This window comes from Macaca fascicularis, chromosome 5 (genome assembly GCF_037993035.2).
Source record: "Macaca fascicularis isolate 582-1 chromosome 5, T2T-MFA8v1.1".
NCBI lineage: Eukaryota > Metazoa > Chordata > Mammalia > Primates > Cercopithecidae > Macaca > Macaca fascicularis.
Window position 1 is genome coordinate 115,776,064 of NC_088379.1, and position 27,760 is coordinate 115,803,823.

The 27,760-nt window shown below is 44.0% G+C and overlaps 1 protein-coding gene across 3 annotated transcripts in view; it reads right to left on the reverse strand.

The window, feature by feature from the left end:
- ELOVL6 (ELOVL fatty acid elongase 6) overlaps nt 1-21,632 on the reverse strand; it is a 151,558-nt gene extending 129,926 nt beyond the window's left edge. For 2 of the 3 annotated variants that reach the window (XM_074040311.1, XM_005555689.5), the window contains exons 1-2: nt 21,222-21,260; nt 20,948-21,068 (exon numbers count right to left, since the gene is read on the reverse strand). In XM_074040311.1, the coding sequence (XP_073896412.1) occupies nt 20,948-21,036 (89 nt within the window). In that variant the 5' untranslated portion in view covers nt 21,037-21,068; nt 21,222-21,260. Of the gene's footprint in view, nt 1-20,947; nt 21,069-21,221; nt 21,261-21,542 lie in introns of those variants that run through there. The other variant, XM_015450755.4, reaches the window with a different exon arrangement.
- Between the last annotated feature and the right edge of the window lie 6,128 nt (nt 21,633-27,760).

Here is a 27,760-nt window from a genome sequence, read left to right on the forward strand (position 1 = left end):
GGGCAAAAATAGGCCGGGTACAGTGACTCACACCTGTAATCCCAGCATTTAGCTGAGATGGGCGGATCACCTGAGGTCAGGAGTTCCAGCCTGGCCAACATTGTGAAACCCCGTCTCTATTAAAAATACAAAAAATTAGCCGGATGTGGTGGCACATGCCTGTAACCTCAGCTACTCAAGAGGCTGAGACAGCAGAATTGCTTGAAACCAGGAGGCGGAGGTTGCAGTGAGCCGAAGTCACGCCACTGCACTCCAGCCTGGGCAACAAGAGCGAAACTCCATTTCATTAAAAAAAAAAAAAAAGAAAGAAAGAAAGAAAGAAAAGAAAATAGGGCAAAAATATCAAATCATTAAACCCAGATGAACTAAAGAGAAAACAGGAATATTTCTTTTCGTTTTCACATGAAAAAATACAATTTAGGCTAATATTAAAGACAACTAGCAAGCTATTGATGGTCTGGCCTAAGGTCAATGAAAACTTAATTTATATAACGCTTTGGAAAACTACTTCATTCCAAATGTCCTAGATATTGCACACAAACAAGACATATGGAGCTGTTATGTTGTAACTACCTAGGGAAAACAGTTTAAATCTATTATAGCACATCTAGATATGATCATCTATAAACATAAAAGAACCTATATTATTTCCACTGAGTAAAATTTAACCCTGAAGAAGGACACTCATTTGCACCTCATTTTAGTTATTTTCTGTACCCTATCATGAAAAGGTGGAACAAGCATAGTGTCATCAGCTTCACACTCCCTATTCCTCATCCCTCCAGCATTGCTGGGGAAAAAGGAGTCTCTGAACACTGAATGCTCTGTCAGGGAGAAGTATCAGCCGTAAAAGGTTTAATCAGAAGACAAACTCATAGGTCTCTGAGGACGAGCCTTCTATTACTTATCCATGCTCTAATTCTCAAAAACATGGTAGAGTTTTTTCTTTTAGTGTATGCCACATAGTTTTCTATTGTGAGTGTGTTTATTGTATCCATATAATGCAAGTTCACCACCCAAAAATCTCGGGTTTGCCTGAATTATCCGTGTGAAATAACACCCACAATCTAAGCCCAGACAGCAGATATAATGTGTTAATCTCGTCTCACTCTAACAGTAGAACTAAAGGTTAGAATTAACATTTGCTGGATTTAAAAAGAATAAGCCAAATCATTAAGAAAGTTTTATTTATTTACTTATGTATGTATGTATTTATTTATAGGAACAGGGTCTCATTTTGTTGCCCAGGCTGCTGGAGTGGAGTAGTACGAACATGGTTAAATGCTGCCTCAAACTCCTGGGCTCAAGCAATCCTCCTGCTTCAGCCTCCCAAATAGTTGAGACTACAAGCAGCTATCAAACCTGGCTAATTATTATTTTCTCTTTTTATTTTTATTTTTTTAATAAAGCAAGATAAGGTCTCATCATGTTGCCCAGGCTGCTCTCAAACTCCTGGAATCAAGCAATTCTCCTGGCCTCACGGCCTCAGCCTCCCAAAGTGCTGGGATTACAGGCATGAGCCACCACACCTGGCCTATGCTTTGTTTTCCTATATCCAGAAATAATCATTTAAGTGGTCTATAACTGAAGAATGAAAATTTGTCTAAATTTAGATAAAGGATAGAAACAAAAAATAGCAAAGAATTGTTTACAGAGATTTTTTAAAACTATATTCCAAGGCCACGTGTGATGGCTCACACCTGTAATCCCAGCACTTTGGGAAGCCAAGGCAGAAAGATTTCTTGAGACCAGGAATTCAAGACCAGCCCAGGCACCATGGCAAGACTCAGTTTCTACAAATAATTTAAGAATTTAGCTGGGTGTGGTAGTGCATGCCTGTAGTCCCAGCTACCAGGGAGGCTGAGGTGGGAGGACTGCTTGAGCTTAGGCATGCAAGGTTACAGTGAGCTATGATTGTGTCACTATCCTCCAACATGGGAGATGAAGTAAGACCCAGTCTCAAAAAAAAATTAAATTAAGGCCGGCCACAGTGGCTCACGCCTGTAATCCCAACACTCTGGTAGGCTGAGGTGGGTGGATTGCTCGACTCCAGGAGTTCAGGACCAGCCTGGGCAACATAGTGAAACCCTATGTCTACTAAAGATACAAAAAATTAGCTGAGTGTGGTGGTGTGCACCTGTAATACCAGATACTCGGGAGGCTGAGGTGGGAGAATCACCTGAGCCCAGGAGGTTGAGGCTACAGTAAGCCGAGATCGTGCCTCTGCACTCCAGCCTGGGTGACCAGATTGAGACCATTTCTAAATAAATAAATAAAGTTAAAACTGTATTTCATACGATTTTGAACCATTCTCCTTTAACCTCTAGGGACATAGACAATGGAGAGAAAAAGAATGGGTTGGAAAGCCAGGTCTTCCTAGATCTAAGCCACCTTCCTAGATTCTAGTTAACTTGATCAACTACAGGGTAACTAAAATGAAAACAAGAGGGAGAGGTGAGAAAATAAAATAAAATGTAAAACAAAACAAAACGTCTACCTTCTGTGTACTGAAAGGTAATCCTCTCCATCTGTCTTCTCTCAGAAAGGAAGTCCAGGAGAAGCAAGAGTCCATGTATGATCTGCTTCACAAAGCAGTCCTGTGGAAAGCCCTGTCACATTGCTCCCAATCAGGTCACACATACCAGGCTCTCTGGATCCACAGAGCCTGGCCTCTGGACTAGACAGACTGGCCCCTTCTAAACTTCGTTTCAGAGAGTATCAAAATCTTTCTAGCTCCTCTAAACCAGGCACTACCTCCTAGGCATTCTGCAGTACTACTGAAGATATTTGTTAACCATGTACTCCAGGTATGTGTGCAGCATCTGTTACCAGGTGCTACAAGGTCCCTGAGCCAATTATTCTATTCATTTTTTTTCACTCTAGGGATAGGTTTATGCTTAACCTTTTGTCTCTATTAGATTAGATGACTTTTGTCCCTGGGGAACATTTTTCCCATTAGATATATTCCTGGGCCCATATGTAAAAGTTGTAATGCTAAAGTTAAATTAATGTTTTTATCATCCTCCTTCAAAGTATGATCCTTTCCTATTTAAAAAATCAAATTATATAATTTATTATTGGAGAAAGAGAAAGAAGTTTATTGTGACATCAACAATATGGCCCATCTCTTCCTCAGTCTAAGAAAGCATATTCATTTGGAGTAAGAATGTGCAGTTCAATGTCCTCACAAACTGTCTTTATGTTTAATTGTATGGCTTATTTTAATGTTTATTTTTAAATGCATTAGTTTTTTTTAATATTGGTACCTGACACCAGGTATTGTACATACATCTTTGTAAAATGAAACTTATCTTAAAACATTAAGTACATTATAGATAATGCAAAGAATGTGAAAATAAGACCACATGGATAATCACACCACCCACATATACCCAGAATATAATATGAACAGATTACAGAAAACTGGAACAGGGAGGCCGGGCACGGTGGCTCACGTCTATAATCCCAGCGCTTTGGGGGGCTGAGGTGGGTGGATCACCTGAGGTCGAGAGTTCGAGACCAGCCTGACCAACATGGAGAAACCGCACCTCTACTAAAAATACAAAATTAGCCAGGCGTGGTGCCCCATGCCTGTAATCCCAGCTACTCGGGAGGCTGAGGCAGGAGAATCACTTGAACCTGGGAGGCGGAGGTTGTGGTGAGCCGAGATCACACCATTGCACTCCAGCCTGGGCAATAAGAGCGAAACTCTGTCTCAAAAAAAAAAAAAAAAAAAAGGAAAAGGAAAAGAAAACTGGAACAGGGGCCAGACGCAGTGACTAACGCCTGTAATCCCAGAACTTTGGGAAGTCAAGGTGGGTAAATCATCTGAACTCGGGAGTTTGGGACTAGCCTGACCAACATGGAGAAACACTGTCTTTACTAAAAATACAAAATTAGCCAGGCGTGGTGGCACATGCCTGTAATCCCAACTACTCGGGAGGCTCAGGCAGGAGAATCGCTTGAACCCGGGAGGCAGAGGTTGCGATGAGCTGAGATCATGCCATTGCACTCCAGCCTGGGCAACAAGAACAAAACTCCGTCTCGGAAAAAAAACTGGAACAGGAGAAGCATAAGGAGTAAACTCCGACCTTTGAAAGAAAACTGGAACAGCAGAAGGATAAGGAGTAAACTCTGACCTTTTTTCTCTCTTGCCCAAATTCCTATCTGAAGGGTCTGGGGAGTCACACCCTACAAATCATAAAATCTCTCCAAACCTGAATCTGGCATAACATCACATGACAGATAAAGAAGGAAATCAAAATATTTTACCCAAAGGCTTCTTGATGACTTCATTTAAAAAACAAACAAAAAACACCCAAAATATGTTTCTTTGCTACTAAGGGCAGTCAGGTATGAGACTTTACCTACATAAGAACCTTATGTAGAACCACAACCCCTTATCTGAACCCAGACACTCTTTTCTACTGATTCCTAGCTTTTAGATAATAATTTAACTATTTTAACAAACTGCCAATCAGAATATCTTTGAATCCAGCTGTAAGCAACACTCCCTCCCTAATTCAAGTTGTCCTGCTTTTCTGGACAGAACCAATGTACATACCTCACATGTACTGACTGATGTCTTATGTCTCTCTAAAATGTATAAAACTAAGCTATAAACCAACCACTTTGTACACATGTTCTCAGGACCTCTTGAGGCTATACCTCAGGCCATGGTCACTCATATTTGGCTCAGAATAAATCTCTTCAAATATTTTACAGTGTTTGGCTCTTTTCATCAACAAAGAGTAATAACCATCATTTTACCACCTTTACAGATCTAATTTTTTTTTACCTCTTTAGCATGTTTTTCTTCCAGGCTTTTTTCTTGTGCATACAATTCCACCCTTCCTTCTACTTTAGAGAAGTCTTTTTTTTAAAAAGTCATCTCGGCCAGGCACGGTGGCTCACACCTGTAATCCCAGCAATCTGGATTGCTTTGAGCTCAGGAGACCAGCCTGGACAACGTGGGGAAACCCCATCTCTACAAAAAATACAAAAATTAGCCATGCGTGGTGGTGCGTGCCTGTGGTCCCAGCTACTTGGAAGGCTGAAGTGGGAGGATTACTTTAGACTGGGAGGCAGAGGTTGCAGTGAGCTGAGATCGCACCAGTGTACTCCAGCCTGGGCAAGAGAGTGACACCGAGGAGAGGAGAGGGATAAAAAAATCATTGGGCTGGGCGCGGTGGCTCACACCTGTAATCCCAGCACATTGGGAGGTCAAGGCGGGTGGATCACAAGGTCAGGAGTTCAAGACCAGCCTGGCCAATATGGTGAAACCCCATCTCTACTAAAAATACAAAACAATTAGCCGGGCATGGTGGCACATGCCTGTAATCCCAGATACTCGGGAGGCTGAGGCAGGAGAATTGCTTGAACCTGGGAGTCAGAGGTTGCAGTGAGCCGAGACCGCGCCACTACACTCCAGTCTGGGTGACAGAGCGAGACTCTGTCTCAAAAAAATAAATAAATAAATAAAAATAAAAAATAAAAAAAGTCATCTCTCTCTGATTCGAGTAGTTTGAGTACCTAGAAAAGGACTAATAATCCCCATACAGTTAGCATGGATTCACTAAGAAGTAGTCATGTTAAATGCCTATGTTTTCCTCTTAAAAATGAGATTAGATGAAGAGAGTAAAATATTTTTAATGCACTGGACAATCTCCCATGATTCACTTAAGGAAATGCAAAGAAGTGCCTGATAATACAATCAGATACATTTAAAAGTTAATGAACAGCCTTGTGTGTCCAGGCATGCCTGCATTCAACTGTTCAAACACTGAATACGCCAAATTCTGTGGTAAGCACTGACTGGAGAAAATATTTATCTATTTATAAACCAAGTGCCAGTGAACCACAAAAAAAGAGCAATAGATATAGATGGGTGGAGAGAAGAAGGCTTTGGAATTCAAATTTCAACTAAGTAGGCACTGGACAAGGGCTGCTTCTAGAGGTAACATTAAGAAGGGAATTTGGTGCCAGATTTTGAATGACCTTAAAACAATGGGAAAGCACTGAAGGTTTTTAACCACTGTGATGACAAGATCAGATTAGTGACTCAGAAAGACAATGGGAGGTAGGAATCTAAGAGACTAAAAGTAGTCCTGGGGAGCTGAAGGAAGTCAATGGCAAGCATAATGAATGAGAAGAAGGGAACTGACAGTCAACTCACACAAGAATTGGTTGTAAATTACAGGTAGGAGAAGAGGGAGATGAGTACTTTTGTGCAGAGCTATGTACTGGTCCTACATAGATGACAAAGCAGGTAGAGCAGATTAGCTAAGGAAGAGTTCAGTCTGTAAAATCGATGGTTTGAGAAGACAAACCCCAAGAATGAGAGATGGAATCAGTGTCATATAGAGCAGGGCTTCTCCCTAGGGCAAGTGGGAAGATTTTTCACTGTAACACTTGTCTGGACCCCTCTACAGATCTGCTAAATCTGAATCCCTGAGATAAGCCTGTGCAGGTGTGTACTGGGGAAAAACAAACTCTCTATGTAAGTCTGATTCAATACCTGGGTAAGGATCATGGGCATGGAACAAGCTTCTAACTCTTTTTCTTACCCCATACTTTTCTCTTGACAGTGGAAAAAGGATTTAGTAACTACAAAGAGCTGGCAAAGAACCAAGTACTAACCAAAGTAGTACAATCACACATAATATCAGCAATCACAAAATACAGGTTCAAAAAAGTATTTTTGTTAATATGAATGCAAGACCAGTAATTCAAAACCAAATACAACTCAAGGCAACCCTGTATTCACTGATAACAATATCCTTAAATTTTCTAGAATGTCATGTACGTAGAGTAGGAGCTTTGCAATGTTCCAAAGCAATGAGTGGCAGCCTTTTTAGTAGAATATGTAATTAGAACCCCACTCCTACCCCCACTCAAGAGCAAGTCTCTAGTACAGACTTGCTGTGTTGAATGTACTAAGTGCCAAATTTTAGCAAGTTTTAATAAATCTCTTAGAGGTTTCTAGTAGGTAATACTTAATTGTTCAAACCAAAAGAGGGTTAATACTTTATTTTTCTTAAATAGCTAGGTGGATTACCAGTGGACTGCAAATAAAATTTGAGAAATGGCTTAGAAAAGAAAGCCTAGAGAGAACATAATATAAACAAGAAGTATTAAGACAGCCATTCAGAAAGGGAAATAAAAGACAGCTAAGAGTCACAGTCAGGATGACAGGAGGACTGATGGAGGAACCTATCTTTCAGGTCAATATGTAGAAGAACCTTTAATGAAAGAACTTTCAGGTGAGTATGTAGAAATACCTTCAATCAGTCACTCCATGTGTAATGGACTGAAAGGGGCTTCCTGAGAAGTCCTGAGGTCTTGGATAACCAAGAGAAGAACAAGAAAGTGATTTATTTAGGGCTGGGCATGGTGGCTCACACCTGTAATCCCAGCACTTTGGGAGGCCAAGGTGGGCAGATCACGAGGTCAGGAGTTCGAGACCAGCCTGGCCAATATAGTGAAACCCTGTCTCTACTAAAAATAGAAAAATTAGCCAGGCGTGGTGGCAGGCGCCTGTAGTCCCAGCTACTCAGGAGGCTGAGGCAGAAAAATCACTTGAACCCAGGAAGCGGAGGTTGCAATGGGCCTAAATTGTGCCACTGTTCTACAGCCTGGGCAACAGAGTGAGACTCCCTCTTGAAACAAAACAAAAACAAAAAAAAATAAAGAAAGTGATTTAACAAGTATGTAACTATTCCTGCTGACCACCAACCAACACAAAAATGCTATCATCTATAACCTTCTCTACAGTCAAGAAAACTTATTTTGAGACATCTGATAGCCTACCCATCTCTCACCTACTGGCCCCCACACAACGTAAAAATAAACAATGCTGAGAGGCAACGTGATATGCTTTTTTCCCCTGCTGATCAGACTCTCTACATTCTGAATGTTGGAATGTTTCTGATTCAGAACAAACAATATGGGTTAGTGCCCGTGATTCTTTTAAATATAAGTGGAATGGGTTCAGGTGCAATGGCTCTGGCCTCTAATCCCAGCACTTTAGGAGGCAGAGGTCACTTAAGGTCAGGAGTTCCAGACCACCCTGGCCACCATGGTGAAACCCCGTCTCTACTAAAAATACAAAAATGAGTCAGACACGGTGGCACATGCCTGTAAGCCCAGCTACTCAGGAGGCTAAGGCGGGAGAATCACTTGAACCCAGGAGGTGGAAGTTGCAGTGAGTCGAGATTACACCACTACACTCCAGCCTAGGCAACAGAACGAGACTCTGTCTCAAGAAACTATATATATCTATATAGATATATATACACACACACGTATATATACACGTATATACATATATATACATATATACAAATATACATATATACATATATATACACATACATATGGAACATTTCCAAAAAAAAAAAACTATCAATTGAATAAAACCATGGATGTCAATGTTCCGTGATTTCAAATTCATTATGTATTATTCAATAAAGTAGGTAAACCTATCTTATGATGTCACATAATAGTTATTATAATTAGCCAATCCTTATCTTCACTCATTTTATATTTATTCTACTTCTGTTACGATTTTAACTGATTTCAGTTTACCATGAAAATTTTAAATTGTGTGAAGCAGTGCATAGTTTTTTAAACTTCTTTTAGAGGCATATGAGTAAAAGAGTCTGAAAATCACTCATTTTCCTATGGAAAACTCCATAAAACAAATTTCTTCTGATTAAGCACCACAATTAAGAGGTCCTTTGACCTCTTAATCATCCCTTAACTTACATAGTATCAATTGTTTCACCCCTTTCTGGAGCCATTTTTGACTGGGCATAAAGTTTCTACCTCTTCACAAGAGTTACTATGTAGCAAACAGTAAGCAGAGAAAAAGCATATAACCTAACTGCTCTGACAAATGAAGGCTTCTCAAGTTAGACCTCAGCAAAATGAAAAAAAAAAAAAAGAAAAAAAAAATTGCTTGGGAGGCCGAGGCAGGCGGATCACCTGAGATCAGGAGTTCGAGACCAGTGAAACCCCGTCTCTACTAAAAATACAAAAAATTGGCCAGGCATGGTGGCACGCACCTGTAGTCCCAACTAATAGGGAGGCTGAGGCAGGAGAATCACTTGAACCCAGAAGGCAGAAGTTGCAGTAAGCTGAGATGGCACCACTGCACTCCAGCCTGGGTGACAGAGTTAGACTCTGTCTCGGAAAAAAAAAAAAAAAAAAAAAAACGAAAAAGATAAGTGCAGATAATTTGCGAGAGCAAATAAAAAACAAACACAAGGAAAATTTGTGAATCTCTCTAGAAATCAAGTAAATATAAATTAAAATAATGGGATTTCACCTTTTCCATATCAACTTATCAAATTTTAAAATGTAATCATTTTTAATGCTAAGAAGGGTATAAATATTCTCTTTCCCTGCCATATATAAAGTAATTCAACTTTTCAAGGCATCAGCCTATCTTGTATGCCATAAGCCTTAATAGTGGTATTTGCCCTTTGGACCCTATAATTTATATTTACGCAAAGGAAATAATCAGATATGTGGGAAGATTAATATACAAAGATGTTCATCAAAGGATTATTTGTAATAACAAATAATTAGAAACTTAACAGGTTCAGCATTAAGAGAAAAGTTACCTAAACTAATTTAAGCCCAAATGATAAAATATAGAGTAGCCTTGCTGGGCACAATGGCACTTGCCAGAAGTCTAGACTACTTGAGAGGCTGAGGCAGGAGGATCACTTGAGCCCAGGGGAACTTAGAGGCTGCTATGAGCCATGTGAGCCATTGCACCTGTAAATAGCTACTGCACTCAAGCCTGGGTGACAAACCAAAAAAGAAAAAAAAATTAAGTAGCCACTGAAAATTATACTTATGGAAAGGCTTTAATGACATAAAAAAAGTATAAAAGGTGTGCCAAGCGCGGTGGCTCACACCTGTAATCCCAGCACTTTGGGAAGCTAAGGGGGGTAGATCACCTAAGGTCAGGAGTTCAAGACCAGCCTGGCCAACATGGCGAAACCTGGTCTTTACCAAAAATACAAAACTTAGCTGGGCGTGGTGGCAGGCGCCTGTAATCCCAGTTACTCAGGAGGCTGAGTCAGGAGAATGGCTTGAACCCCAGAGGCAGAGGTTGAAGTGAGCCAAGATCATGCCACTGCACTCTAGCCTGGGTGCAGGGCAACAAGAGCAAAACTCCATCTCAAAAAAAAAAAAAAAAAAAAAAAAAAAAAGATGTAATGTGATAGTATGTAAATCTGTTCAGTGCAGTCCGTGGCACATGATAGGGAACTCGGGTTGTCACAGTTTAGGTACTGAATGATCTAAGGCATACTAAAAGACCTGAACAAGGCTGAAGGAAATGGGGCAAAGTAACACTGGCTGCCTCTGGAAAAGAATTAAAGGTGTTTTCTTTCTGTCATCTTCATACTTCTTAATGTTTTCATTTCATTTCTTTTCCTATAACTATTTCTTATCTTAGAATCAGGAAAAGAATTTAAAGCTAATAAAATGAGACAAAAGGTATTCTGTGATTCTTCACATTGTAGGAGCTGACCTCCAAGAATAGGGATATCCCCAACCCACACATTTTTATTTTACTGTCAACAGTGGGTGGCTATTTACAAGTGGCTACACTAAAACCTGCCGGGAGGAAAGTCTGGCTGCAGATCAGGTGGAAACACAAATTCCTAGGGTCTAGAACCAAGCTGAGTGCAACAAGTTAATATCACAGAGCAGACAGAAAATATTTTATAGGCCAAAGCTTTATAAAGCTGTTCCAAATCTGTGTGCCACAGTTTGTTTTACATGAACTGTGACATAGTTTATGACAGAAGCATCATTAAAGGTGTCATGGCTTTCTGCAATTATAAAAAGTGTTGATAGATACTGAACAAATGATCTTCAGAAAATAATAATTCTCAGTTTAATGTCATAGCCAGTGAAGCTAATGGGGGTTTTCTGCAGTTATTCTGGCCTTAAGTATTCAGGATCCACCTAGTGAAAATTATTAACAAAAGACACATTTGTGAGATCATTGACTAAAACTATAGACACCTGACATGTTCTCAGTGTAGGCAAGTTTTCAAGTGCATTGTTTTTCTGATTGAATATTGTATTAATATTCAAATAAGAGGATGATTGGGGCCTTGTGACACACCCCTCGTCGTCACACCACCCATCCAAGCCTTATTCAAGTCTGGAACCCAGTTTTCCTTTTCTGATTCCTACATGCAAATCCCAACTCCCTTTCCTGAGTTGTCCATTGTGCAAAAGATAATAAAGGGTGGCTGCAAGGGTTTAACAGTTAAAGTACATAAACATTGGCTGGGCACGGTGGCTCATGCCTATAATCCCAGCACTTTGGGAGGCCAGGATGGGTGGATCACCTGAGATCAGGAGATCGAGACCAGCCTGACCAACATGGAAGAAATCCCGTCTCTACTAAAAATAACAAAAAAATTAGCCAGGCGTGGTGGCGCATGCCTGTAATCCCAGCTACTTGGGACGCTGAGGCAAGAGAATTGCTTGAACCTGGGAGGCAGAGGTTGCGGTGAGCCATTGCACTCCAGCCTGGGCAACAAGCTCCATCTCCAAAAAACAAAAAAAAAAGTATGCAAAACATTGTAAAAGAATGCCTGCAATCAAGTAACCATGTATTAACTGTTAGTATCATTGCTCCAGAATGAAGAAAATCTACCCTGCTATCTAGGTGTGGTGGTTTACACCTGTAATCCTAGCACTTTGGGAGGCTGAGCTGGGAGGACCACTTGAGGCCAACAGTTCAAAACCAGCCTGGGCAACATAGCAAGACCCCCCATCTCTACAATACAATAAAAAAATTAGTCAGACGAGATGATGCGTGCCTGTAATCCCAGCTACTTGGGAGGCTGAGGCAAGAAGATCGCTTGGACCCAGAAGTGGAGTTTGAGATTACAGTGCAGTATGATTGTGCCACTGCACTCCAGCCCGGGTGACAAGCAAGACCCTGTCTCTATTTAAAAAAGAGAGAGAGAGGCTAGATGCACTGGCTCATACCTGCAATCCCAGCACTTTGGGAGGCCAAGGCGGGCAGATCACTTGAGGCCAGGAGTTCAAGACCAGCCTGGCCAACATGGTGAAACCCTGTCTCTACTAAAAATACCAAAATTATGCACTTGTGGCAGCAGGTGCCTGTAATCCCAGCTACTCGGGAGGCTGAGGCAGGAGAATCGCTTGAACCGGGGAGGTGGGGGTTGCAGTGAGCTGACAGCCGAGATCATGCCACTGCACTCAGACTGGGAGACACAGCAAGACTCCGTCTCAAAAAAAAAAAAGAGCGCGAGAGAGAGAGAAGAAAATGGAGTTATACTTGTTTCACTTAAAATAAGATTATAAACCTGGTATGTGTTTTGAGGACGTAGATCTCCCTCCCCAAAATATATTTTATCAATAAAACTTTCCTTATATCATAACTAGGAACTCTTCTATAAAATTTTAGCAAGAAAAAAAACCTGAAATATGAATCCCTGTAAATAAAAGTATTACAAAACTAAGAGTGATTTTCTAGCAAAACTACTTCTAATCAACATGTCTAATTTATCTCAGCAAATTTATCTTATCTCAGCAAAGGTAAGTGTTAAGTCTTGCTTCTCCCATACTTCTTTTCTGTACAAAGTAAAGGTTTCAAGTTAAATCTCACTAAGTTCACAGTGGGCGACTAACTCAGCAAAGCGTTTCCTAATAATAGGAACCTTAAAACTAAAAGTCGTGAACACTCAATATGTAAAGGAATCATGATAAATGTCTAGGCTTGAACTTAGATGACTGACATGGTCCCAAGCTTTGGGATAACTCTTGCACAACCAACTTAAAATTACAAATTCATATTCTTTACTCTCGGACAATACTTTGCTTTGTTTTGTTTTGAGATGGAGTCTCACTCTATCGTCCAGGCTGGAGTGCAATGGCGCAATCTTGGCTCACTGGAACCTCTGCCTCCCAGGTTCAAGCGATTATCCTGCCTCAGCCTCTGGAGTAGCTGGGATTACAGATGCCCACCACCACGCCTGGCTAATTTTTGTAATTTTAGTAGAAATGGGGTTTCACCATTTTGGCCAGGCTGGTCTCGAACTCCTGACCTCAAGTGATCCACCCACCTCGGCCTCCCAAAGTGCTGGGATTACAAGTATAAGCCACCATGCCCGGCCACTATTTTTTTTTTTAACTTTTTGTTTTTTTTTTTTTTTTTTGAGACACAGTTTCACTCTGTTGCCCAGGCTGCAGTGCAGTGGCATAATCTCAGCTCACTGCAACCTCTGCCTCCGGGTTATGCCATTCTTGTGTCTCAGCATCCAGAGTAGCTGGGACTATAGGCGCGCACCACCATGCCCGGCTAATTTTTGTATTTTTTGTAGAGACAGGGTTTCGCTGTGTTGACCAGGCTAGTCTCTAACTCCTGACCTCAAGTGATCTGCCTGCCTCGGCCTCCCAAAGTGCTGGGATTATAGGTGTGAGCCACTATGCCCGACCCATACAATACTTTTTTAAAAAGGACTCATGTATCTCCAAAATAAATTATTGGAGGGTAAATATAATTAGAGATGCTGGGTTTTGTTAAAGTTCTCGGAAACCTGAATAACTATGCCAACATTTGTACCCGCCTGAATACACATACAATCAGAATCTGGATAAAGGAATGAAGTTATGAGTTTTAACATTACAATAAAGCCAAATTATAGTTTCACTCAGATTACCTAGTATTATCAACAGAAATGACATATGTGGTACAGGTAATTTTCCCTAAACTCTCCCAAAAAAGACAAATGAAAAGTAAATGGGAGTGGGTGGATGTGAGCTACATAAAGAGTAAAGGGAGGGCTGAGGCAAATTTTGTGGAATGATGTCTGGTTCCTGTTAATAAAGGACAGTTTGGCTCACCTGTGTCCATATGTGAAAAATTAAGTTAATCATTAAGACAATATTGGGTTAACTCATTTCAGAAAATAAAATACTTGGACCTGAAATATTTCAGATTGCTTAAGCAAAGATAAATTCCTGAATTGCCAGAATGGTGCCATACTCATTTTACTTTGTTGTCTAAAGACTGATTAGATGGGGGGCTGGGCGCCTGTAATCCCAGCTACTCAGGAGGCTGATGCTTGAACCCGGGAAGCAGAGGTGGCAGTGAGCCAAGACCAGGCTCAAAAAAAAAAAAAAAAAAAAGAAAACTGATTAAATGGTTATTATATATCCCCCTAAGTATTTCAAAGCCTCCATCCCCCTCATAACTCTTCCACTATCTAAGTTGAGAGATTCTTCTGGTCAGGAACGGTGGTTCACACCTGTAATCTCAGCACTTTGGGAGGCCGAGGTAGGTGGATCACCTGAGATCAGGAGTTCGAGACCAGCCTGACTAACATGGTGAAAACCCGTTTCTACTAAATACAAAAACAAATTGGCCAGGCGTAGGGGCGCATGCCTGTAAACCCAGCTACTAAAGAGGTTGAGGTAGGAGAATCACTTGAACCTGGGAGGCAGAGGTTGCAGTAAGCTGAGATGGAACAATTGCACTCCAGCCTGGGCAACAAGGGCGAAACTCCATCTCAAAAAAGAAAAAAAGAAAAAGAAAGATTCTGCTTTCAAGGAAGTATATAAGGCAACTCTTAGATATGGAATAAGTTGACTTTGAAGTTTCCAGCCATTTTTCTTACAAATGCATGCAGAAGGTTACAAGGAAGATTTCACAAAGCAATTTAAAGCAATCCTCACTAAAGGAAAAACAACAGTCAAATACTATGTCTGCATTTGAAAAGTTTCATTAAGGTCCAATGTTATACACTTTGACACATTTAGAATCATCCTCAAACAAAAAGGCAACAGGCAATCCTCTGAAGATCACAAAATTTTACTTCTAATGTGAAAAAGACTTCACGTAAAAATTTTAACCACTAATTATAACTAGTACAAATGCACAGATGGATAATGTAATCATAAAATATTTTGCATTAAGCTGGCTTTCATCCTTTGGAATCCTAAACAAGAATTGCATGAATATTTATAATTTATTAAAAGATACATGGAAGTTCAGATCAAAGCTCCAGTACAACTTTATTTTCTAGGACCCCACAGAGATCACGTTTTTTCTCTATATATTTTCTCATTCTTCTCACTCTTAACCTAGTACATATGCCTACATCCCAGTGCTTTCTAAAAATTATTGAATGTCATGTTATGATCCTCACACAATTTTTAATCCTAAATCAATATGAACTGTGATACCTCAAAATAAACAGCAAGTGACATGGGTACAATATAGACACATTACATTCCTACAGAGCTGACCAAATTTGTTGCTACAATGTTAATGATGAAATGAAACTCTGGCCTACTCTGTTCCATGGTCACAGATGCACTGTCTTCCAGCCATTTTTCTTACAAATGCATGTAGAAGGTTGCAAGGAAGACTTCAGGAAGCAATTCAAAGCAATCCTGACTAAAGGAAAACCAGCCAAATACTATGTCTGCATTTGAACAGTTTCATTAACATGATGTTGCTATATTTTTTATGCTGCTATATTTGAGTTAAATGCTAACACGGGTTTTTAGTGCTTTTTATGTTCTTTAATCGTGAAATTGTACATCGTGGTAATATCCAAATTTCACCTACAAAAAAGATACAGATGTACAATTCCTTTTAAAATGTTTCATGGCCGGTTGTGGTGGCTCATGCCTGTAATCTCAGTGCTTTCGGAGGCCGTGGTGGGCAGATCACTTGAGGTCAGGAGGTTGAGACCAGCCTGACCAACATGGTGAATTCCCATCTCTACTAAAAATACAAAAATTAGCTTGGTGTCGTGGCAGGCAACTGTAATCCCAGCTGCTTGGGAGGCTGAGACATGAGAATCACTTGAACCCGGAGGCAGAGGTTGCAGTGAACCGAGACTGCACCACAGCACTCCAGCCTGGGCAACGGAGTGAGACCCTGTCTCAAAAATAATAAAATAAAATAAAATAAAATAGAAGTTTCACTCCATTTTTTTCCTTTGGTAAAAATAAATTTGTGAATAAAACGGTTTCCTCAGCTGAACAGCATTTAATTCTTAAAATTCCTACACTATCTGATAGACTCTATAATACAGAATACAAAATGTTAAAACAAGTAAACCCTTTTACACCACCAAGGGAGTGAGTAGGGAGAAAAGTCAGAAAAATATACAAGGCTTTGAAAGGCTGGATGTGTGGAGAATGCCAGGAGAGGGGGAGGGTTTCGTGAGGTTCTAGGCAAGCCCTTTGAAGACGTCACCTCACATACATAATGTTACAGCAGTCAGCACAGGCCTCCTGCTTTCCTATTGGTGAGCACCGTGTCAGCCGACATCAGAAGATAATCATCATTGGCTAGACAATTACAACTGGAGCAACTAGCATCCACTGCTGTTAGCACAAACCTGGCAGGCTGCTGAACCAGAAGGCAGAAAGAGCCCAGCTTCCCTTCTCACTCAATGAATTTTATGTCGCCTTACCAATCACCAGGTGATTTTCCTCCCTGGCTAGCAGCACTTCTAACTTAAGTCAGCTCTTAGTGAGAAAAACAGGTAAAGGCCAGACATCTCATAAAAGAGCAAAATGTCTCTATTTAAATGTTATAAAATCGCAAGGACTTTTCAGTGTAAAATTAGAATTCAAAACTCCTATTTGGACCTATGAGCAGGCATTTTCCTGTACCTCAGGTAATAAACTCTGATTGACCAGGTAATATAACCAGACAGGATATTTTTCACTGGACATATAGTTTCAAGATATGAGGCCCAGAATGATTCTACAAGGGAATATACTTATTACTTTGCATTTCAATTGCTATTCTAACCTATTATATATGAAACTATTTGCTAGCAAAGTAAAAAAGTCTGCAGTATTTACTTTCATGGCTAGGCCAATGAGTATGAGGTTAATCATTCATTAAAGCAGCAATAAACTTGAAAACTAGCCTCAGTTGAACCCTTTAGTGTTTACACAAATGCTACTCTGAAAGTGGGCCCCCATTCCATTAATATGTGCTATGGTTAGTAAGTATGGATTATAGGGTATGTTTCCATTAATTTGTGCTATGATTAGTAAGTATGGATTATAGGGTATGTTTAACAAAGTATTCTTATTTTAGGTCCTCTTAAATGATGCTAGTTAGCAAAGACAGCATACTGGCAAAACACTACTCCTGGCCCTTCTCACAATTCTTCAAAAGCCAATGTAGCTCACTTTTGAGGGAGATGTTTTAATTCTCTAAATTAACAAGTTTTGCTTGATACTAAGAAGAGATTTGTAAGGACAACCACAGATTCTCAAAAGACAAAGTAGAAGCTTCACTATATCATGTTTTTCCTCCAGAAACTATTTCAAACCATTTTAAGTTAATGAGTCTGAAAAAGGTAAGATTTTGTGGTTTCCTCAAGTTCCTCTCTCCTCAAGAAGGTCTAAGCCTTGGTTATAAAGTTCCCTTCTCCTGTTAAAAAGGGAATGAAAAGAAAATCTGGTTCGACACTTTTTGTCCTGCATTAGCTGGATTTTATTAAAAATAAAAACTAAAACTATAAATGAGTTTCAATTTGAACCTCCCGGGTTCAAGCAATTCTCCTGCCTCAACCTCCCGAGTAGCTGGGATTACAGGCACCAGCCACCACGCCCGCTTAATTTTTTTTTTTGGAGATGGAGTTTCGCCCTGTAGCCCAGGCTGGAGTGCAGTGGCGCGATCTCAGCTCACTGTAAACTCCACCTCCCAGATTCACGCCATTTTCCTGCCTCAGCCTCCAGAGTAGCTGGGACTACAAGCCCCTGTCACCACGCCCGGCTAATTTTTTTGTATTTTTTAGTAGAGACGCGATTTCACCATGTTAGCCAGAATGGTGTGGATCTCCTGACCTCGTGATCCGTCCGCCTCGGCCTCCCAAAGTGCTGGGAGTACAGGCGTGAGCCACCATGGCCTGGCTAATTTTTTGTATTTTTAGTAGAGATGGGGTTTCACCATATTGGCCTGGCTGGTCTCGAACCCCTGTCATTAGGTGATCCACCCACCTCAGCCTCCCAAAGGGCTGGGATTACAGGCACAAGCCACCACGCCCGGCTAATAAAATTAAATTTTAAAAAGTGTTTATAGACTTTTTGGCTGTACAGTTTTTGGGGAGGGAGGAGAATTATAAAATTGGGCACCCTGGGATATTAGGAGAAATGCACAAAATCTGGGATTAAAAAAACATGAAAGTAAGACAATTAGGGTCAGGAAGAGTTGCAAGTAAGAGGTAACAGCCAGCAGGGTTATCTGACTGCAATAAGCAATCTAAGAACATAAAATCAACAGAGAGCAGAAGCCAGGAAGGGAAAAATCCCAAGATGTGACTCTGCCACGGTATGCAAGTTCAAGCGTGTTAACCTTCGGGTATTAAAGACTAGTGCTGGCAATAAAATGGGCACCAATCACCATTTCAACTCACTGGACATTTTCTCAAGAATGTGCCTTATGCAAAGCACTCTGCTAGGTGCTTTGCACTCTGCTAGGTGCTTTGCAGAATCAAGCGGGGGGGAGGGTAAGACAAGAACCGTACCCTGAATAGCTGATGGTCTGTAAGTTAATATCCATGTATATAAATAAAAGTCGGTAAAGGATATTGCCAGAAAAAAGGTAGAGATAAAGAATTAGGAGGAAACAGTGGTCAGAGCCTAACAGGAGCAGATACGTTGGCACATTTTTGTCATTTTCGGTCCCACGAGGGCTAAGACCTGTCTGGCTCAATACTGACTGAATGGAAAGAAGAGGCGGGAAATGGTACCAGGAGCAGGCCTAGGAAGCGGCCTCAGAGAAAAAGCAACAAGTAAATAAGAGGCAGTATCGACTGCTGTGGGGCTAGGAATGGCGGGCGTACATTGAATGGGGTCAGCCGGCAAAGCGAGGGAAAGCGGACTCCGGAAGAACAGGTTACAAGAGGACGCAGCAAGTCAGAGATTCGGCACAGAAGCAAATGCAGAGCACACAGGCTAATGCCGGAGGACTGGGGGTCCGAACAGGGCGGCTAGAGGATATGACAAACAGCTGCGCAAAAGACCCGGGCCCGGGGCTAGCCAGCAGCGCGGTTCCGGCGCCGGCCGGCTCGGGCCACCGCCCCCTCCCCGCCTCCAGCGCCACCCCCTAAGCGGGAGGAGGAAGTGCATCCAGAGAAGGACCCCGGGCGGTGGGGCTAGAGGGGCGTCGGTTGCCCCGAAACGCTGAGGCCTATCTGCAGGCTGGAACCGCGGTGTACAATCTCCTTCCGGACCCACCCCTACACCCCCTGGCCTCAGCGGCCCAGGAGGGCACCAGCCCCGTGCCCATGTGGCTGCCGCACTTCCAGTCCTTCCGAGCGGCCCGCGTCCCCGCCTCTCAGGCTCCGGCTCGGGCCAGACGCGGCCCTTGGGCCCCTGGCGCACCGCGGCCACCAGCCACGCCGCAGCTCACCCCAAGCAGGCCTGCCCCGCCGGTGCGCGCGGCCCAGGGGGCGGGCTCCGCCTGGCAGCCGCCGCAAATGGCCATTGGGGCCCGGACCAGCCCTCGGGAAGCTGGGAGCGGGCGCGCTTCGGCTGGGCGGGAGGGGAAGGGAGCGGCGGCCGGGCCTCCCAACACTGGCGGGCGACTCCAGGGGGCTGGAGGGCAGGAAGTTGAAACCCCCTTTTCGCAGCTGCGGCCCCGTGGAACCGGCTCCTACGGCATCAACCCGACCCGGCCCCAGGCGCGCCGGCGTTTCTAGTTTCCCATTGAAGAGGGCGGGCTGGAGGGCGCGGGGCACGCGCGCTCGCGCACGCGGCGGGCGGAATCCCCCGGCACCCGGGAGACCCTGCGGCCCGACCCTCCCCAGTCAAGCGATCCCCCGGGCTGCCGGCCCCTTGCCTAGCTCCGGGGTGCGTTGGGCTTGCACTTTTCAGATCGCCAGACCCGAAGTTAAGGGGAGGAGGGGAATACCTCTGCCACAACCCTGTCTACAAGAAGCTAGATGAGCACACCCTCCTCCGTTAAATATTGCAAGGTGACACTGGATCGCCTCCCACACAGGGATTTTTCAAAAGGTCTGGCGAAGGGACTACAGTAAACAAGAAAGGTGTTTTCCCTGATTATTAGTTTTCTAGGGAAGAGCCCCTAAGGACTCTGCAGACCGATGGGGCTTTTAATCTGTGTGCCTGAACTCCAATCAGCAGCTACGCACAGAATTAGAAGTGAGTGTGTCCAAAAGGCGTTTCCGTAAAACAGAAACTTAATAATGGCGTGGCTCCACTCGCTCGGGTTCATTCATTTATTACTGTTTTCATTGTCCCCTCCTCCCCTCCCTCCCACCCGGTCTCTCTATGAAACCGGAAAGGGATCCGCGTGGGGAAAGGGGTACTAGAAAGGGAGCATCCGGCTGAAGAGCAGCAGACAGAGGAGAACAGTGAAGTAGGAGCGCTGCAAGGAGAAAGGAAGGACACAAGGGATGGGGAGACAGCGAGGACCAGGGCCAAGGGCGGCGGGTGGGAGAGGGTTAAAGGGAACAGGAGACAAGGTCCTCCCTCCACTGCCTTTCACACTCCCGTTGCGGGAGGCCAAGCGAGAAAACCCAAATCTAGATGAAAACCGGGGGGGGTGGGGGGAGGTAGCACAGGTAGGCGATCTGGACTGTGGCATCTCTCCCGCCTTCCCTGTCGCGCAGACATCACTCTATGCACACATATATGTTCTGTGTTATATAATCTATATAAAAGATGCCTGTGTGGCCGCGGTTCACACAGGGGCACCCACAGACCGCGCGCTTCGTGCACCCCCAGCGTCTCCTGCACCCGGGAGACCGGAGAACTCAGCGATCGGCTAGCTGCCCGCGATTCATCGCTCCATTCACGCCCAGGCAGGGAATACCGACATTAAGGCACTCCGGGAAGACGCGCAGGGCTCCCGGGAACAGTATCAGGCGAAAGCATCACGTACCAGTTTTCCTGCATCCATTGGATGGCTTCATTCTCGTTGAACTGCTTTTCGAATTCATATTCTTGTAAAGTCAACACTGACATGTTCATTGGGGCTGATCTTCGGAGTCGCTACGTGTTCTCTATACAAAATAAAATAATCTGTAAAGCGCTTGATTTCGAGTGCTCTCCTATCTGCTTCCCCCACCCACCCCCCTAGGTCTTCCCCACGCCGCTCGGTCTCCAGCGGTCGTCTCTCTCCCAGCCTCTCAGCTACATCCAGGGCTGAGCATTGCCTGCGCCTCCGCTCCCAGCTCCTCTCTCTGGGGCTCTCCTCCTCCCGGCGTCCGCATCCACCGTAGGAGGAAATGAATGCCTTGCGGTCTTAGTGCCCGCACGTTTGTCCATCACCCTTTTTACTCGTCTACAGGGAAATCTCCTCCCCCTCGTGCGATCGGAAAAATTAACCCTTGGCGAGGGAGTGTTCGAAAGAGCGCGACCTCTCTCCGCCCTGGGGGACAGTTTTGTTTACGGCGAAGGTAGTTGGAGGAGTGGGGGAAGGGCTCAGAGAGAGAGAGGAAGTGGCCTGGAGGTCATCCAGATCCCCCAAGCCCAACCTCGTGGACCGCCTTGCTTTGAATGAAGTTTCAGCGTGCAGGGCGCAGCCCCGCGGCGCGTGGACCCGAGAGCTTGGCGAGTAAACGATTGGGAAATAGTAAAACCTGCCAGCTCTCTTGCAAGAGAACTCCGGGCAAATTTGCATTGAGATCACCAGTGAAGGGAATGCGCTTCCCACCTCCTCGCCCTACCGCTGGGACCACCCCCACCCCTACCCCCACCCGGGAGCTCTGGCTTTGATTCACGCTAACCCAGGCCCTGCGCACGGCAGAGCTCCTTAATCTCGTGCAGACAGGGGATGCTGAGTGCGAGAATAGTGGGTAGGCGAGAGAGGCTAGTAGCCGGAAGTGGAAGAAAGGGCTGGGAGACGGGTTAGGTGGACGGTTTAGGTACCGAGAAGGGGGGGATTAATGAACAGAGGCAGAGTGGGGAAGGAAACTGACAGGAGAACTGGACCGACTGGCCAAATGCAAAAACTTTGTTTGCATGCACGAGAAATTTGGCTTTACTTGCTGTACTTGTAGGTAGAACAGAATATGTGAGGAGAGGGCTGAATGTACTGTTGACCCCTACTGAGCCCTCAGCCTCCAAAGGGAAAAACTATTTTCTACTCCATCCATCCCTCCACTCATTTCTCCCAAAAGTTTGGAAAAACGAAATCTGAGACATGGAGGTATCTAATGATGTAATTGTAAACTTTACAAAATAATAAGGAAACCTGCTTTTAAAAAGTAGGTGGGTATTAGGACCAGAAAGAAAATTTCCTTTCTGAGAACATCCCCCCACCTCCCCAGTAGTCCAAAAAGAGTACTTTCATTCAATTTAGATGCCTCTAACCCACGAAAAGTGGGAACTGGGAGAAAAATTTTTAAAGAAGGAGGAAGAGACCACCTGCAGTGGTGGCTGGTAATCCCAGCACTTTGGGAGGCCGAGGCAAGCGGATCACCTGGGGTCAGGAGTTCGAAACCAGTCTGGCCAATAGGGTGAAACTCCATCTCTATTAAAAATATAAAAATTAGGCGGCCGTGGTGGCGGGCACCTGTAATCCCAGCTACTCGGGAGGCTTAGGCAGGAGAATTGCTTGAACCCGGGAGGCGGAAGTTGCAGTGAGCCAAAATTGTGCCACTGCACTCCAGCCTGGGTGACAGAGGGAAACTCTGTCTCAAAAAAAAAAAAAAAAAAAAAAGAAAAGAAAAGAAAAAAGAAAGAAAGAAAAAGAAAAAGAGGAAGGACTAATGAGAAAGTAAAGAAAGAATTTTTAAAATCCAGGACAATATATAGATTAAAGGACTAGCCTAGTTGATTAGCAAATTAATGTATACATTGACACTACCAAAGATTCTGTGTAGGGACTGTCCTCATCTCCCCCATTAAGGGTTGTCTTTCTTTTTTCTTTTCTTTTTTTTTTTTTTTTTTTTTTTTGAGAAGGAAGAGTCTCGCCCTGTTGCCCAGACTGGAGTGCAGTGGTGCACTCTCGGCTCACTGCAACCTCCACCTCCCGGGTTCAAACGATTCTCCTATCTGTCTCCCAGTAGTTGGGATTACAGGCAAGCACCACCATGCCCGACTAATTTTTGTATTTTTAGTAGAGATGGGGTTTCACCATGTTGGCCAGGCTGGCTGTGATCCACCTGTCTCAGCCTCCCAAAGTGCTGGGATTACAGGCGTGAGCCACCATGCCTGGCCAAGGGTTTTCTTTCTAGAGACCTCTACAGTACAAGTCTACATCACTTTGAAGTAAAGCCCAGGCCAAAACTCTTGGCAAGATTGGGCTGGAAGATACGTGTCGCCAGATGAGAGAGAATGCTTTTGGCACAGTGCCTGAGCCTGTGAATAATCAATAAATATTTGTAAAGTGAATGATTGATCAAATAAATGAAATACGGTAGGAAGTGAGAAAAGAATCAAGACAGAAAATCCGCTTTGGGTGGCTGAGGCGAGATGATTGCTGGAGACCAGCCTGGGCAACACAGTGAGACCCAATCTCTACAAAAAATAAAAAATTTACCAGGTGTGGTGGCACATGCCTGTAATCCCAGTTACTCTGGAGGCTGAGGTGGGAGGATGGCTTGAGCCTGGGAGGTCAAGGCTGCAGTGAGCCATGATCACACCACTGCAGTCCAGCTTGGGTGACAGAGCAAGACCTTATCTCAAAAACAAACAAGCACTGTCTGTGAATTTGAAAACTGGTGACTCTATATGGAAAGCAATTTGGCAGCCTATATGATAATTTTATTTATTTATTTTTTAGAGATGGGGCCTTGTTATGTTGTCCAGCCTGGACTGGAATGCCCATCTCAGCCTCCCTGGATGCCTAGCTAGGACTATATGCACCCAGCATATATCACAATTTTAAATCCACACTATTAATTCACCAGAATTTTGTTTTTATTTTTTGTTTGTTTGTTTGTTCGTTTGTTTTGAAATGGAGTCTCCCTCTGTCGCCCATACTGGAGTGGAGTGGCACGATCTTGGCTCACTGCAACCTTAGCCTCTTGGGATCAAGCGATTCTCCTGCCTCAGCCTTCCAAGTAGCTGGGATTACAGGAATGCGCCACCATGCCTGGCTAATTTTTGTATTTTTAGTACAGGCGGGGTTTCACCATGTTGGCCAGGATGATCTTGAATCCCTGGCGTCAGGTGATCTGCCCACCTCAGTCTCCCAAATTGCTAGGATTACAGGCGTGAGCCATTGCACCTGGCCTACCAGATATATTTTTAGTACATACTCTTTTGAGCTCTTGGGACTAACAAATGAGACAAACAGGGCTCTTGCTCACTTGGAGCTCACATTCCAGAAGGGAAGACAAAATAATTTCTTAGAGAATGAAATGCTAGCATTACAATTTAACAGCATGACCTGAAGGCCTGGGAGTGCTCATTTAAACCGTGAAGCCCTCAGGGAGAAGGACTTTGAGTTGAGACCCCACTGGCAAAGAGCCAACCACCTCTTGCAGAAGTGTTACAAAGAAGAATGAGCAAGTACAAAGGCTCCTAGGTAAAGAATATATTTGCAAGATTGAGGACAAAAGGCTGGTGTGGCTTCAGGCCATCACTAAGGAGTAATTGAAAGAAACAGGTTGAAGAGACAGGCAGGGGTCAGACCTTGGCCAAAGGTAAATCAAGATAAGGTGTGTAGATTTTATTCTCAACTGCAGTGGAGTGGAGGAGGATAAAAGAATGTTGAACCGAATAATAGCATGATAATTCCTAGTAGATCCACTGCTATGGATATATTCACCAAAACACTCCAGATATATGTCTAAGATAATCAGCATTGGGCTGGCATGGTGGCTCACGCCTGTAATCCCAGCACTTTGGGAGGGCGAGGTGGGCTGTTTGCTGGAGCCCAGGAGTTCAAGCCCAGCCTGGCCAAGATGGCAAAAACCTGTGTCTACAAACAAACAAAAAAAACATTAGCTGAGCATGGTGGCAAATGTGTTTAGTCCCAGCTACTCAGCAGGCTGAAGTGGGAGGATCACCTGAGCCTGAGGAGGTCAAGGCTGGAGTGAGTTGTATTGCACCACTGCACTCCAGCCTGGATGACAGAGTGAATCTCAAAAAATGACAACAACAATAAAGAAAACCCCCACAAATATATTCAGCACTGTTTATAATAAAACACTGAAAATAATAGTTTAAGGGATAATTGGAAGGACAGCTGAGAAAGGAATGAGGCCAGTAGACCCAAGTTAAGTCAAGTTGATTCGTTGTCAGTCCTGCCGGGCTGCCTCTCAACAAAAACAGAGGAGGCAACCCCACTTAGGGCGTCGATCTAGGTCAGGGTTAAGGAAGAAGAAAAGGCCGGAGGGTGGGGGATTCTTTGTGCCAGGTGTCTGACTGCTTCCTGGAGATTCTTTTGTCTTGCCAGTTCTTTTTGTTTTGTTTTTGTTTTGAGACGGAGTCTCGCTCTGTCGCCCAGGCTGGAGTGCAGTGGCGATCTCGGCTCACTGCAAGCTCTGCCTCCCGGGTTCTCGCCATTCTCCTGCCTCAGCCTCCCGAGTAGCTGGGACTACAGGCACCCGCCACCATGCCCAGCTAATTTTTTGTATTTTTAGTAGAGTCGGGGTTTCACTGTGTTAGCCAGGATGGTCTCGATCTCCTGACCTCGTGATCCACCCGTCTCGGCCTCCCAAAGTGCTGGGATTACAGGCGTGAGCCACCGTGCCCGGCCTTTTGCCAGTTCTGTTGTGTAAGGTAGACTTCGTGACGGCATCCTGGAACAGCTGGCCTCTGGTCAGACAGTTACAGGAGGGTTTGGGGTAGGGGGGTTTACTTTTGGCCTTTGGGGCATAGGTCTATGGGAGGGGGAAACAGTCCAGTTGGGTGGACCCTAACATCCCAGCCTTTTAATAGCTGATGGAGAAGGGGGGTTGATTTCATCAGACTGCTTCAAACTGAGAGGGGGCGGTGGCTAGTGGAAAGGGGCTGATATTTTTCCCATGAGTTGGGTCTGAGAAGGACTGGAGATTTTGAGAATTTGTGTGGGATTTGTTACTGTTACTCTTTGGATACCTGTCAGGGGAGTGTTAGGGTATAGTTGCATAAGCTAGAGGAGAGGGTGCGTAGGAGGACTCCTGAGGAAAATTCACGTTTTAGGCATAGGGATGCTTGTTGGCTGAGTACCGAGTGTGAGGTAAGTGCTCCTAAGATAACCTTGTGTTCTGAAGTATGTGTGGTAAGATTGAGTTTGTAACTTTTGAGTGAATTTGCTCCTCTGAAACTTTGGTAGTGGGGGTGGAGGGTTATACTGGTGAGAACCCAGTCTTTCAGGGGAACTAGGAAGGCATCCTTTGATATGGTTTCTGAGGGGTGTACCCAGAACAAGCACACCTTGGCCAGGGAAGGGTTAGTTTGACTGAGTATCGTATGTGCCTGTTGAATGGTGAGCTGAAGGTGGAGCGGTAGTGAGGAGGAGGGAAGAAGGAGTAAATAGACAGAGAGTTAAGTGTAAAGGTAAAGAATTTGGCTTCTTCTGGAGTGAACTCCTGTAAATCCCCTTGAAATATAAGATCGGTGATCCAATTAAGGAATGCTTTGAGGGTGGGCTGTTCTGGGTAGGGCTACGAAATGTTTTCTGTGATGCAGTGAAGGAAGAGGGTGAAACGGCAGGATGGGCAAAAACAGGACATTTAGGAGGGGCAAACTATTTGTTGGTAGCTGTTACACCTTCTCTAAGGAGGCAAAAGGTTATAGATATTGAGAATTTTTTGTTTGAAATCCCACCCAGGAGGCGAGACAGTATATATTCCTATGGTAAAGAGTAGAGTAAGTAGGGTGATTCCTGTAAGGGCAGCATAATAGATGATTTCCATTAATAAGGGTTTAGATACTTACTGGTAAGGGGCGATAACTTATCTGTTATGGTTCATGGGGGAAGAGTGGGGTCTTCTGGGATGGGCATTAGGTGGAGTCGAGTTGGTCTGAGAAGAGAGCTGGAGTATTTGCAGGGAGCAACTGGTCAGTCAGTGGTGGGTCAGCTGCAGGGGCCCTTTTTAACCTGGAAAGATGGTACCAAGAGTTGTGTCCTGAAAGTTTGGCTGTGGTGGGAGTAGTGAGAAGGACTTGCAAAGGGTCTTCCCACTTCGGTTTGAGACTCGTTAGAGTAAGGGTTTTTAGAAAGACATACTCACCTGGAAGGAGTGTCTGGTCGGTGGGGCCTTGGTGGGATTTTGGGAGGGCCTGGTCAGCTTGTTCGCAGAGGAGATGATGGATGAGGGAGAGTGTTGGGAGGTACTCTCCTAATTGACAGTTAGGAGGGAGTCTGTTTTGTAAGAGGAAAGGGCGTCCATACATTAGCTCAAATGGACTGAGGAAGGAGGGGGCCTTTGGACTGGCTTTAATATGAGCCAGTGCTATGGGTACAAGGGAGGTCCAAGGTTTTTTTGACCTGAAGCGTGAGTTTGGTTAGCTGCGTTTTGAGAATTCTATTTGCCCTTTCAACTGACCCTTTCTGAATGACTGGAGCCAGTATGGGACATGGTGGTACTACTGAATGCCAAGGGATTGAGAGACTTGTTAGGTAACTTGGGAGACGAAGTTAGGCCCATTATCTGATTGTATGGAGCGAGGGAGACCAAATCTAGGGATGATTTCTGTTATAAGAATTTGAGAGACTTCTGCAGCTTTTTCTGAAGGGGTAGGAAATGCTTCTACCCAACCTGAAAAAGTGTCTATGAGGGTAAGAAGATATTTAGTTTTTTTTTTGATGGGAGGC